The sequence below is a fragment of the Salmo salar genome, chromosome ssa29, assembly GCF_905237065.1.
Source record: "Salmo salar chromosome ssa29, Ssal_v3.1, whole genome shotgun sequence".
NCBI lineage: Eukaryota > Metazoa > Chordata > Actinopteri > Salmoniformes > Salmonidae > Salmo > Salmo salar.
In genome coordinates, this window is record NC_059470.1 from 20,851,262 (window position 1) to 20,864,140 (window position 12,879).

The 12,879-nt window shown below is 40.2% G+C and overlaps 1 protein-coding gene across 1 annotated transcript in view; it reads left to right on the forward strand.

The window, feature by feature from the left end:
* The first annotated feature begins 1,597 nt into the window (after nucleotides 1-1,597).
* sycp2l (synaptonemal complex protein 2-like) overlaps nucleotides 1,598-12,879 on the forward strand; it is a 28,246-nt gene continuing 16,964 nt past the window's right edge. Inside the window, exons 1-18 of the mRNA XM_045710561.1 lie at nucleotides 1,598-2,155; nucleotides 2,358-2,475; nucleotides 2,587-2,699; nucleotides 3,288-3,309; nucleotides 3,410-3,495; nucleotides 3,725-3,813; nucleotides 4,004-4,038; nucleotides 4,139-4,281; nucleotides 4,409-4,461; nucleotides 4,611-4,656; nucleotides 4,860-4,952; nucleotides 5,105-5,165; nucleotides 5,294-5,442; nucleotides 5,565-5,625; nucleotides 7,802-7,841; nucleotides 7,931-7,964; nucleotides 8,137-8,180; nucleotides 8,281-8,341. Of these exons, the coding sequence (XP_045566517.1) occupies nucleotides 2,009-2,155; nucleotides 2,358-2,475; nucleotides 2,587-2,699; nucleotides 3,288-3,309; nucleotides 3,410-3,495; nucleotides 3,725-3,813; nucleotides 4,004-4,038; nucleotides 4,139-4,281; nucleotides 4,409-4,461; nucleotides 4,611-4,656; nucleotides 4,860-4,952; nucleotides 5,105-5,165; nucleotides 5,294-5,442; nucleotides 5,565-5,625; nucleotides 7,802-7,841; nucleotides 7,931-7,964; nucleotides 8,137-8,180; nucleotides 8,281-8,341 (1,395 nt within the window). The 5' untranslated portion in view covers nucleotides 1,598-2,008. The remainder of the gene's footprint in view (nucleotides 2,156-2,357; nucleotides 2,476-2,586; nucleotides 2,700-3,287; nucleotides 3,310-3,409; nucleotides 3,496-3,724; nucleotides 3,814-4,003; nucleotides 4,039-4,138; nucleotides 4,282-4,408; nucleotides 4,462-4,610; nucleotides 4,657-4,859; nucleotides 4,953-5,104; nucleotides 5,166-5,293; nucleotides 5,443-5,564; nucleotides 5,626-7,801; nucleotides 7,842-7,930; nucleotides 7,965-8,136; nucleotides 8,181-8,280; nucleotides 8,342-12,879) is intronic.

Genomic DNA, 12,879 nt, shown 5'->3' on the forward strand with positions numbered 1-12,879 from the left:
TGAAATGACTCACGGCCGCCCACAAACGATGGGAATTGGCCTGGGCTGTTTCTGTGGGTCTATCTTCATTTATTTTTCGATGATGCTTGCAGTTCTGACAGGAAAATTATCTGTTGTAAATTTCAAACCTATTGGTTAGGATTAACGAGTCCTCTGAGCTCATAAATCAGCAAAAATATAATGTGAATAATCTGAATGTGAAATAGCAACATTCAACGGTTACACAAGTAGCCTACATTGACAGGTGTCAACAAGTGATCTATCTGAGATCATTAAGAGTTGTTGTATGTAAACCTAAAGCCACACTGACGTGTAAACACCAAAACAGCTGGGGCTGCACATTAACAATAAACAAAGCATCAATCATTCTGCATTGTTAACGAATGTCATGTTTTAGAGATTTTTGTAGGCTACACCCATGTCTTTACCTATTGTTTTATTGTGGAATGTTGTTCACTTTTATTTTATTCGGGAATCAGAATTTGGATATTTTCCCGACAGCATTTGGCAGAGAATAATACACATTTGAAGCATGTCAGGGGTTTGTTTGCATGTTTCCATCCGCCAAATTGTCACTGTTACGACTTGAGGCTGATCAAAACATAGGCTAGGCTACTGTATACGGTTAAAATGTACTTTTTTCAATTATTATTCTCCTTCATGTGAAATTAAAATCTATTGCTGTCCATTAGGCTATTCATTGAGCGAATTACCAGAATATCTAAATAGAACCACTGGCATAGCAGCCCATCCAACCCAAACATATAACAAAATGTATTATTTCTATATATTTATTTAATCGTTTGTTTGGGGTCGCCCCAGAGGTAAGCCCACTCCCCTCAAACTCTCACAATAAAAATAAACTGGCCATAATGGATATTATCTGGAAAAGGACCTTATGTAGTTTCTTGCAATAGCCCTCTGTGACTAAGGAATATTTCTCTCAAAACTGTGATTTCTATAATATGTGTCTGGAGATTTGGTCAACTGTCAGATTTGTCCAAAATGAAACAGTAATGAGTAGGGTCAGCTATAACATAAGGACCCTTTATTAATGTCCTCGTTACATGTAGTGCAACAAGACCACTCTGTAAAGTTCTCTACTGTTGATAGATTTAAACAAACAATATTGTAATCACCAAGGTCACAACCATAAACTGTCAGCTCCATCTGACTGATAGGTTCAACTAGAATATGCATTTTGGCTCAAATATGTTACATTTAATTAGGTTTTAAAGTCATACAGCAACTGAGGAAAAACAAAATTGCTACTGTGTATACCACTTGAATGAAGTAGAACAATTTCATTTGTCAACTCAGTAAGACAAACAGTCAGATTTTTGTCTAACTTCAACTCCGTCACATTGCTGAAAGATCTGATAGAATGGTCGTTTTTATTGGGGATTTTTTACCACTAACTGTGAAAGTCCCATTTTAATTGATCAACATTCGAATGTTATGCACAACTTTAGATGTTTGTTTGGCCATTATGTATCCTCCTTATGCAAATAAGATCGAATGGCTTCACACACAAAAAAACAACAAATGTTTTTCCGCCCAAAACGGCTTCAAACACAATAATGGATTCAGATTGCTCTTATCAAGAAAACTTTCACAGTTTCACTTAGTTTAGTTTGAATTACCCGTAACGAAAAGAAAGGAGATTACAACATGTATTTATTTGGACAGATTATGGTCCTTCATGCGCGTCTTTTCTAGCGTTAGTTCACTAATTAGATTCACCTGTGGGAAATTGTCCCTATAGCTACACTCGCACACCGCTAATTATGAACGTAAGTTTGTTAATTTTTTTAACAATTAAATGCAATCGTTTCTTCGTGAATTATTGCCTCGCTGCCTAAAAAACGGTAATATTATCGTAAAACATGGTAAATTATGGAAACGTATTTAGATTTGCTAATGTTAGTGAATATAGGACCCCATTGAAGAGATCAGCGGTGTAACGCTAACTATAGGCCTATCTATTACAATTATATTGATCAAAACGATGCGTATTTTTCACATTTTCTATCAGTTCGAAATAATTTTGGAGGATGCCTTCGTCAGCAATAATGTTGGAGCCATCACAGCAGCACTTCTGAGGGAGAAAGCCTCCAAGTCGTTGGTTAACAGATTGAACAAAGTCGCTAACAAGGTAGGCTATTTTCTCACATCCACATTCATCAAATTACATTTAACCCTTTGTGGGTATGAAATTCCTGCTTGAAGTAGCCTATTTATATAAAACAATGATCAGGAAAACCTTACCAAAGCACATTGGTTACACAATAAATGTGCTGAACAGTTTTGTTAGAATTGTAAACATTCTCTTCCCCGTTCTCCTCTGTGGATTGCAGGAACTTGACAGAAGTGTGTTCAAAAGTGTCACTTTGCTTTTGAGAGCAATTGAAGATGTATGCCAGTATGATGAAGACTGCTTTAACTGCCTGGCCAGGCAAGGTCTCGTTTACAAGATAAGTATCTTACCAAGCAATAAATATATATATTTTTAAATCTCCAAAGATGTGTTTAACATTCAAATGTAACCTATCGGGTTCTGATGGGTCTATTTGACTGTGTTTGTTCATTTCCACATGTTGACGTGGTTTGAAAGAGCTGCAGACTTTCTGAAAATGGAAGAATACAAAGGTGTGAAGGACCTGCCCAGCCTTATTGAGACCTTTTTTGATTTTTTCCTGGTAAGGTGTGAGTTGGCCAAATTTTAAATCAACCCCCAGCCCTACCCACTCATGTAGATCTGAAAATATTGGATGTCTAACCAATATGTTAATTACTTCACCTTGCCTTATGTTAGGCTGGGTGGGTTGTTTTCCATGTTGCTTTCCTATCTAGGTTTGCAAAATTCCACAAACTTTCTCAACAGGTTGTCCAGAAATCCTGGTTTGAAGACTCCTGGAATCAGGAGGGAATAAGCAGGAAATCCATGAATTTTGGAAAAGTTACAGGAATTTTGCAAGGCTATCCTTATCAAATCATTTCAGATCTACAGAAGTGTCTAGGGCAGAGCTCTCTACCCCTGTTCCTGGAGAGCTACAGTCATGTAGGTTTTTGCTCCAACCCTAATCTAGCACACTTGATTCTAATAATTAGCTGATAACCTGAATTAGGTTAGTTACAACTGGAGTTGGAGTGGAAAACCTACAGGAGGGTAGCTCTAAAAGAACGCCTGGAGAGCCCTGGTCTAGGGTCGATTTAGAATACATTTTCAATGTTATTTCACTGCATCAGCCAACTAAATACTCATGTTTTTTCACCTCATTTTTCAGCGTTTGCCTCCTTCTGTTGAAGGTGAGCTTTTTCTCTAATTTTGATCATTCCACATTTGCCATCCCTTGCTTTTTTTTATGCTGGTAGCTACAGTAATGCTGTTTGTTTTGGGGGGGGAAAGACAGAGGTCAGCTCACCAGCGTCTTCCTGCTGCATGTTGGAGTGGTTGGGACCGATCAAGACGTCACGTTTAGTCTGAGATTAGAGGTAAGGCTGTACAGTCATTGAGAGCGATGATGTTGATTCAGAAGGTTCTGAAGAAATACCTTTTGTTCACTAAAAAGGGAGACTGTCTAATAGAAAAGCAGGAAAAACGTTAAAGAACGGAATATATTTTTGTAAACATTAACATCCTGCAATTCTATTGGATGTTACATTGTTCTTGTCTCCAAAATGATAAAACGAATACTTCACTGTTTTCTTTCTATCCATTCAGGCTATAAGGACGATTAACTCGATCCTCGACAATACCACAAAAGAAGAGAGGAGGAAACTGAGCATGTCCAAAGACCATTGTCTACTCCTGTAAGCTTTCAGTCATGACAGAGTCCTGTAAATACGAGAACATGGAGAGAGGCCTTTCCAACGTTGAAATGGTTGTCTGAGAATGCATTGCCCCCTAGTGGATAGATTTAGTCTACACTGCATTTTCTTTTTTCTTTTCTTTAGCAAGATCGTGTTCATTAATGCAGTTTGACGTTTTTTTTCCCTCCAGTGAGCAATTTGCAAAAGCCATTCTCAATGTGGGCGGTGAGTGACACTTCATTTTTTGTTTTTTTTATGGAATGCAATTCACTGTATGAAAAATGCATAATTGTCTGTGACTGACTTGGGTAGTGGTTTTGTTCAGACTATGAGATGCAGGTGGCCCTATCAGAAGCACTCTGTCGAATGACCATAAAGAGGTCGAGGAAAGAGCTGACCAACAAGTGGTTTGCCAACCCAGTTTTTGCAGAGGGCTTCAACGCAATAAACGATACAGAATTTGAGATAGTAAGTTTCTGAGTTCTAACCTCCCCATAAATAATTCAAATGTTGATAGTGGCATTCAAAGAGGGTAAAACATGCATGTCTTAACTGTCAAAGACTAGCCTTAATTTTTTTCTCTGTTGCAAAATAGGACTGCAGGACTTTTCTCAATGACTTGAACAGCTATTTTGGAGATGAAAGAAGGGGAGTCCACACTATTTTTCTCTACATTTCATACACCCACCTCATTATTCTCATTTCATATAATTTAAATAAAAAAATATTATTCTGTAAAGAATAAATCACATCAAACACAAGTTTCACATGGTAAGATAAATGCCTGTTTCTCATAGGGTGTTCACGTTCCCCTGCATCTGTGTGTTTCTTGACACCACTGAGGTAAGACCAGCACTAGTCCCAGGATCACTGCTCCAAAGTCATAAGGGAACATGGATGACACTCCAGATAATATAAAGCTAAATGTGTGGCAGTTACAAATGTCTTATTTAAAGCTAACTGTCTCATGTCATGCATGCATTGGGTCTGATATTCCCCTCAGGCAATGATGTGTGTAAGACTTACAAATGAATGTCTGTCTTCAGCTGTTCATGCCAGAGGATGAGAAACTGGAACATTTCTGGGTGGACTTCAACCTAGGAACGTCCTGTATCAGCCTCTTTGTTAACAACCCCGAGGTGAGACTGACCAGACCACACACACCAGTGTACGTCAGCGATAAATGAACGTCAGTAGTGTTTACTTTAATGGGTCGGTCTTAGATTTCCAATGTCCTAAGTGAGGCTTTTAAATTTGTTTTCCCCCTCTGCCATGTCGTCTGGCGCTACAGGGTTCACTGTGGGAATCAATCCATTTGCTAAGAGCAGACGTCTTTAGGTTCAGTGTGTGTGGTGAGTGGAGAATTCCTCTTGCATCATTAGCCCTTCAGTTTGATGCTGAAATGAGGATATGGGACTTTTCCTTTATTTGAGAAGTAACGAGCTGCATTTTATATTGTTTACCATGATTCTCCCTCCAGACTGTGATAATCAGACCATTCTGACCGTTCACCTGTCGAACCCCCTCACCTATCGCATGACCAAGGGAAAGATGGTCCAGATCATCTTCGATCCCAAGCATGACATCCTGGATGCTGCCAAGAGGGTCTTTGAAAGCAAACGACTACTGGTAACCCCTAGCATGACAGATGAATTATGAGGACAATGCTTTACCAATAAATGTATGCGCATGAGAAGCCCATTGTTAAGTTATGAAACTAGGCTATGCCATATTCTTCCCTTTCCCCACAGCAAAGTGTACGTTCAGATGACCAGCCATCGATACAACACGTCATGGAACCCTTGCAATCAGATATGTTCAGTTCTTTAATCTCATGGACTGTGATGTATTAGACCAGATCACATAGGTTATGCTATATTAATTTCCACATTAAAGGGATGCTTTGGGATTTTGGCAATATTTGTTAACATATACCCATAGACTTCCAGTCAGTAGTTAGCATTGGCTCGCAAAACTACCTCAAACTTCCTTCATACTGTACGTAGATACAGTGGAAGTCAGAAGTTTACATACACTTAGGTTGGAGTCATTAAAACTCTTTTTTAATCCAGTCCACAAATTTCTTGTTAACAAACTATAGTTTTGGGAAGTCAGTTAGGACATCTACTTTGTTAATGACACAAGTCATTTTTCCAACAACTGTTTACAGATTATTTCACTATCACAATTCCAGTGGGTCAGAAGTTTACATAAACTAAGCTGACTGTGCCTTTAAACAGCTTGGAAAATTCCCGAAAATGATGTCATGGCTTTAGAAGCTTCTGATAGGCTAATTGACATCATTTGAGTCAATTGGAGGTGTACCTGTGGATGCATTTCAAGGCCTACTTTAAACCCAGTGCCTCTTTGCTTGACATCATGGGAAAATCAAAAGAAATCAGCCGAGACCTCACAAAAGAAGCAGACAAACAATAGTACGCAAGTATAAACGCCATGGGACGACGCAGCTGTCATATCGCTAAGGAAGGAGACGCGTTCTGTCTCCTAGAGATGAACGAACTTTGGTGTGAAAAGAGCAAATCAATCCCAGAACAACAGCAAAGGACCTTGTGAAGATGCTGGAGGATACATGTGCAAAAGTATCTATATCCACAGTAAAACGAGTCCTATAACAACATAACCTGAAAGGCCACTCAGCAAGGAAGAAGCCAGTGCTCCAAAACCTCCATAAAAAAAAAAAAAAAGTCAGACTATGGTTTGCAACTGCACATGGGGACAAAGATTGTACTTTTTAGAGAAATGTCTGATGAAACAAAAATGGAAGTGTTTGGCCATAATGACCATTGTTATATTTGGAGGAAAAATGGGGAGGCTTGCAAGCCGAAGAACACCATCCCAACCGTGAAGCACGGGGGTAGCAGCATCATGTTGTGGGGGTGCTTTGCTGCAGGAGGGACTCGTGCACTTCACAAAATAGATGGCATCATGAGGGAGTAAAACTATGTGGATATATTGAAGCAACATCTCAAGACATCAGTCAGGAAGTTAAAGCTTGGTCGCAAATGGGTCTTCCAAATGAACAATGACCCCCATGCATACTTCCAAAGTTGTGGCAAAATGACTTCAGGACAACTAAGTCAAGGTATTGGAGTGGCCATCACAAAGCCCTGACCTCAATCCCATAGAAAATTTGTGGGCAGAACTGAAAAAGCATGTGCAAGGAGGCCTACAGACCTGACTCAGTTACACCAGCTCTGTCAGGAGGAATGGGCCAAAATTCACCCAACTTATTGTGGGAAGCTTGTGGAAGGCTACCCAAGACGTTTGACCCAAGTGAAACAATTTAAAGGCAATGCTACCAAATACTAATTGAGTATATGTAAACTTCTGACCCACTGGGAATGTGATGTAATAAATAAATAAATTCTCTGTACTATTATTCTGACATTTCACATTCTTAAAATAAAGTGGTGATCCTAACTGACCTAAGACAGGGAATGTTTACTAGGATTAAATGTCAGGAATTGTGAAACTGAGTTTAAATGTATTTGGCTAAGGTGTATGTAAACCTCTGACTTCAACTGTACATAAAAATGGTATCCACAAGTTCATCTGACTCTGAGGAAGTAGATGAAGGGCCTCAGTCCCAAAATCCCGACGTGTCCTTTTTAAACGACCTTGACTCTGGGGGTAGAGGTAACATAGTAAATGTAAATCCGGGACACTCCAATATGGTGTGTATTAATTGTGTGGATGTTCGTTCAATTCGTTTAATATGTTACGAATTCAAATTTGTTTTGGCTAAGTTAGCTAGGGAGCTATGGTTAGGGGAAGGATTAGCTAACATGCTATCTAGTTACGAAGTTGCTACAGTTGTCTGTGAGATTCGAACACGCAATATATGGTTTGCTAGACTTCGCCCTACTTTTGTTTTAAGAAACCTGTCTTATGTAACCGATCATACTAATTTCAGTGTCTCCAGGCTGCTGTAAAAGAATGTATGAATTCATGGAATGTATTTCTCCACTAGATCTCGACGAGCTAGCTGCATTGGAGACCTCATCACTGTAAGTACCCTATGCTATATTTGGCACTCTATATGGTTATTTATGATACATTTGGTTTTTAAGATGAGTAACTGATTGTTTCCGCCAAGGTCCCCTACTCTGGCAACTGCAGGCAGCACAGAGGTAAGCATTAAAACACATGAAGGGGTAACTTAACCATACTCAGTGGGGCTCCTTCAAACTAGTCCCACACTGTGTCCAACTCTGTAAAGCTATATCATTATATGGCACGTGGTAATACAGTTGACTGCTGCACAAATAGTATGGGAGTACTAATTATTGTTTTGTCCTATAGATCCCTGCTGTAAACCAGACCAGTCTGGCAACAGCTCTGTCTCGGTGAGTGATCACAGCAAAAAGTGTTTCAATGGTTCACCAATACTGTACTCTTTCTGTATTGCCATATTTCCGTCAAGTCATTGTTTTTCTCATATCACAGGGAAAGAATTGAAACTTCACCGGAGGACATCTTCGAACTGTGTGCCAGCTCTGACACTGAGGTTTGCTATTTGACTCTTGTCATTTTATGTCATGGGCCTTCCCCCAATGTCTGCTGTGATGCTATTTGAGCAATACTTTCAATGAGACAATGAGTATTCATCAAAACAGTGGATCTAATGACTGTAGATGCCTTTAAAAAAATATACAGTAGAAGTCGGAAGTTTACATACACCTTAGCCGAATACATTTAAACTCAGTTTTTCACAATTCCTGACTTTTAATCATAGTAAAAATTCCCTGTCTTAGGTCAGTTAGGATCATCACTTTATTTTAAAAATGTGAACTGTCAGAAAAGTAGGATAGAATGATTTCTTTCAGCTTTTATTTCTTTCATCACATTCCCAGTGGGTAAGAAGTTGACATGCACTCAATTAGTATTTGGTAGCATTGCCTTTAATTTGTTTAACTTGGGTCAAACGTTTCGGGTAGCCTCCCACAAGCTTCCCACAATAAGTTGGGCGAATGTTAACCCATTCCTCCTGACAGAGCTGGTGTAACTGAGTCAGGTTTGTAGGCCTTCTTGCTCGCACATGCTTTTTCAGTTTTGCCCACAAATGTTCTATGGGATTGAGGTCAGGGCTTTGTGATGGCCACTCCAATACCTTGACTTTATTGTCCTTAAGCCATTTTACCACATCTTTGGAAGTATGCTTGGGGTCATTGTCCATTTGGAAGACCCATTTGCGACCAAGCTTTAACTTCCTGACTGATGTCTTGAGATGTTGCTTCAATATATCCACATAATTTTCCTACCTCATGATGCCATCTATTTTGTGAAGTGCACCAGTCCCTCCTGCAGCAAAGCACCCCCACAACATGATGCTGCCACCCCCGTGCTTCACGGTTGGGATGGTGTTCTTCGGCTTACAAGCATCCCCCTTTTTCCTCCAAACATAACGATGGTCATTATGTCCAAACAGTTCTAGTTTTGTTTCATCAGACCAGAGGACATTTCTCCAAAAAGTACGATCTTTGTCCCCATGTGCAGTTGCAAACCGTAGTCTGGCTTTTTTATGGCGGTTTTGGAGCAGTGGCTTCTTCCTTGCTGAGTGGCCTTTCAGGTTATGTTGATATAGGACTCGTTTTACTGTGGCTATAGATACTTTTGTACCTGTTTCCTCCAGCATCTTCACAAGGTCCTTTGCTGTTGTTCTGGAATTGATTTGCTCTTTTCACACCAAAGTACGTTCATCTCTAGGAGACAGAACGCGTCTCCTTCCTGCGCGGTATGATGGCTGCGTGGTCCCATGGTGTTTATACTTGCGTACTATTGTTTGTACAGATGAACGTGGTACCTTCAGGCATTTGGAAATTGCTCCCAAGGATGAACCAGACTTGTGGAGGTCTACAAAATAGTTTTCTGAGGTCTTGGCTCATTTATTTGGGTTTCCCCATGATGTCAAGCAAAGAGGCACTGAGTTTGAAGGTAGGCCTTGAAATACATCCACAGGTACACCTCCAATTGACTCAAACTATGTCAATTAGCCTATCAAAAGCTTCTAAAGCCATGACATAATTTTCTGGAATTTCCCAAGCCGTTTAAAAGCATAGTCAACTTAGTGTATGTATACTTCTGACCCACTGGAATTGTGATAGTGAAATAATCTGTCTGTAAACAATTGTTCGAAACATTACGTGTCAGGATATCTTCTTGTGCATAACTGACTTGCCAAAACTATAGTTTAACAAGAAATTTGTGGAGTGGTTGAAAAACAAGTTTTAATGACTCCAACCTAAGTGTATGTAAACTTCCGACTTCAACTGTACATTCAATACGCTTGGTTGGTACTCCCTCCTGTATTTATTTGGACAGTGACGATAAAATTGGTTAATTTGGCTCTATACTAAGCATTTTAGATTTGGGAACAATGTTTCATGAGCCGACAGTGCAGAATGTCATTTTTTTTATTTGAGGGAATTTTCATGCAAATGTTTAACCATTTTAGAAATGAAAGCACAATGTATCTAGTCCCTCCATTTGAAAGTTAGTCTGTGGACACCTACTCATTCAAGGGTTTTACTTTATTTTTATTATTTTCTACATTGTAGAATAATAGTGAAGACAAACTATGAAATCATGTAGTAACCAAAAGGTGTCGATTTTTAGATTCTTCAAAGTAGCCACCCTTTGCCTTGACCACTTTGCAGACTCTTAGCATTCTCTCAACCAGCTTCATGAGGAATGCTTTTCCAACGTTCTTGAAGGAGTTCCCACATATGCATAGCACTTGTTGGCTGCTTTTCCTTCACTCTGCGGTCCAACTCATCCCAAACCATCTCAATTGGGTTGAGGTCTGGGTGATTGCGGAGGCCAGGTCATCTGATGCAGCACTCCATCACTCTCCTTCTTGGTCAAATAGCCATTACACAGCCTGGAGGTGTGTTGGGTCATTGTCCTGTTGAAAAACAAATGATAGTCCCACGAAGCGCAAACCAGATTGGATTGCGTATCGCTGCAGAATGCTGTGGTAGCCATGCTGGTTAAGTGTGCCTTGAATTCTAAATAGATAACCAGCAAAGCACCATCACACCTCCATGCTTCATGGTGGGAACCACACGTGGAGAGCATCCGTTCACCTACACTCTCACAAAGACAGTGGTTTGAACCAAAAAGTCTGAAATTTGGACTCATCCGGCCAAAGGACAGATTTCCACCGGTCTAATGTCCATTGCTCGTGTTTCTTGGCCCAAGCAAGTCTCTTCTTTAATGGTGTCCTTTAGTAGTGCCAGTAGACCATGAAGGCCTGATTCACGCAGTTTCCTCTGAACAGTTGATGTCTGTTATTTGAACTCTGTGAAGCATTTATTTGGCCTGCAATTTCTGAGGCTGGTAACTCTAAGTAACTTTTCCTCTGCAGCAGAGGTAACTCTGGGCCTTCTTTTACTGTGGCGGTCCTCATGAGAGCCAGTTTGTTCAAGTGCAGTTGCGAAAACTATCAAGCGCTATGAAGAAACTCAAAGTTCTTGACATTTTACGGATTGACTGACCTTCATGTCTTAAAGTAATGATGGACTGTCACTTCTCTTTGCTTATTTGAGCTGTTCTCGCCATGATATGGACTTGGTCTTTTACCAAATAGGGCTATCTTCTGTATGCCACCCCTACCTTGTCACAACACAACTGATTGGCACAAACGCATTAAGAAGGAAAGAAATTCCACAAATGAACTTTTAACAAGGCATACCTGTTAATTGAAATGCATTCCAGGTGACTACCTCATGAAGCTGGTGAGAGAATGCCAAGAGGGTGCAAAGGGTGGCTACTTTGAAGAATGTCCAATATAAAATATATTTTGATTCAACATTTTTTACTTTCTACATGATTCCATGTGTTATTTCTTAGTTTTGATGTCTTCACTGTTATTCTACAATGTAGAAAATAGTAAAAATAAATAAAAGCCTATGAATGAGTAGGCGTGTTCAAACTTGTGACTGGTACTGCACACACACTGTGCATTCGGAAAGTATTCAGACACTGACTTTTTCCACATTTAGTTACGTTAAATAAGAACAATTCTATATCTACACAATATACCCCATAACGACAAAACAAAGTTTTTTTTTTTGTGCAAATTTCATTAAACTCGAATACCTTATTTACGTAAGTATTCAGACCCTTTTTGTTATGAGGCTCTTTCCATTGATCATCCTTGCTGTTTCTACAACTAGATTGAAGTTCTCCTCCTGTGGTAAATTCAATTGATTGGACATGGTTTGGAAAGGCACACACTTCTATATAAGGTCCCACAGATGACAGTGCATGTCAGAGCAAAAACCAAGCCACGAGGTTGAAGGAATTGTCCGTAGAGCTCTGAGACAGGATTGTGTCGAGGCACATATCTAGGGAAGGGTACCAAAAAGATTCTGCAGCTTTGAAGGTCTCCAAGAACACTGAGACCTCCATTCTTAAATGGAAGAAGTTTAGCACCACCAAGACTCTTCCTCGAGCTGTCCGCCCGTCCAAACTAGTAATCGGGGGAGAAGGGCCTTGGTCAGGAAGGTGACCAAGAACCCGATGGTCACTCTCTGACAGAGCTCCAGAGTTCCTCTGTGGAGATGGGAGAACCTTCCAGAAGGCCAAACATCTCTGCAGCACTCCGCCAATCAGCCCTTTTTGGTAGAGCGGCCAGATGGAAGCCACTCCTTAGTAAAAGGCACGTGACAGACTGCTTGGAGTTTGCCAAAAGGCACCCAAAAACTCTCAATGATAAACAAGATTGAACTCTGCACAAAGCGAGGTCCATACAAAAATCGTTTGAGATCGGTGTGGAAGAACTTGAATGGACTGCACAGAGCCCTGACCTCAACCCCATTGGACACTTTTGGGATGTATTGGAATGCTGACTGCGAGCCAGGTCTAATCACCCAACATCAGTGTCTTCACTAATGGTCTTGTGGCTGAATGGCAGCAAGTCCCTGCAGCAATGTTTCAACATCTAGTGGAAAGCCTTCCCAGATGAGTGGCGGCTGTTATATCAGCAAAGGGGGGACCAACTCCATATTATTGCCCATGATTTTGGAATGAGATGTTCGACTA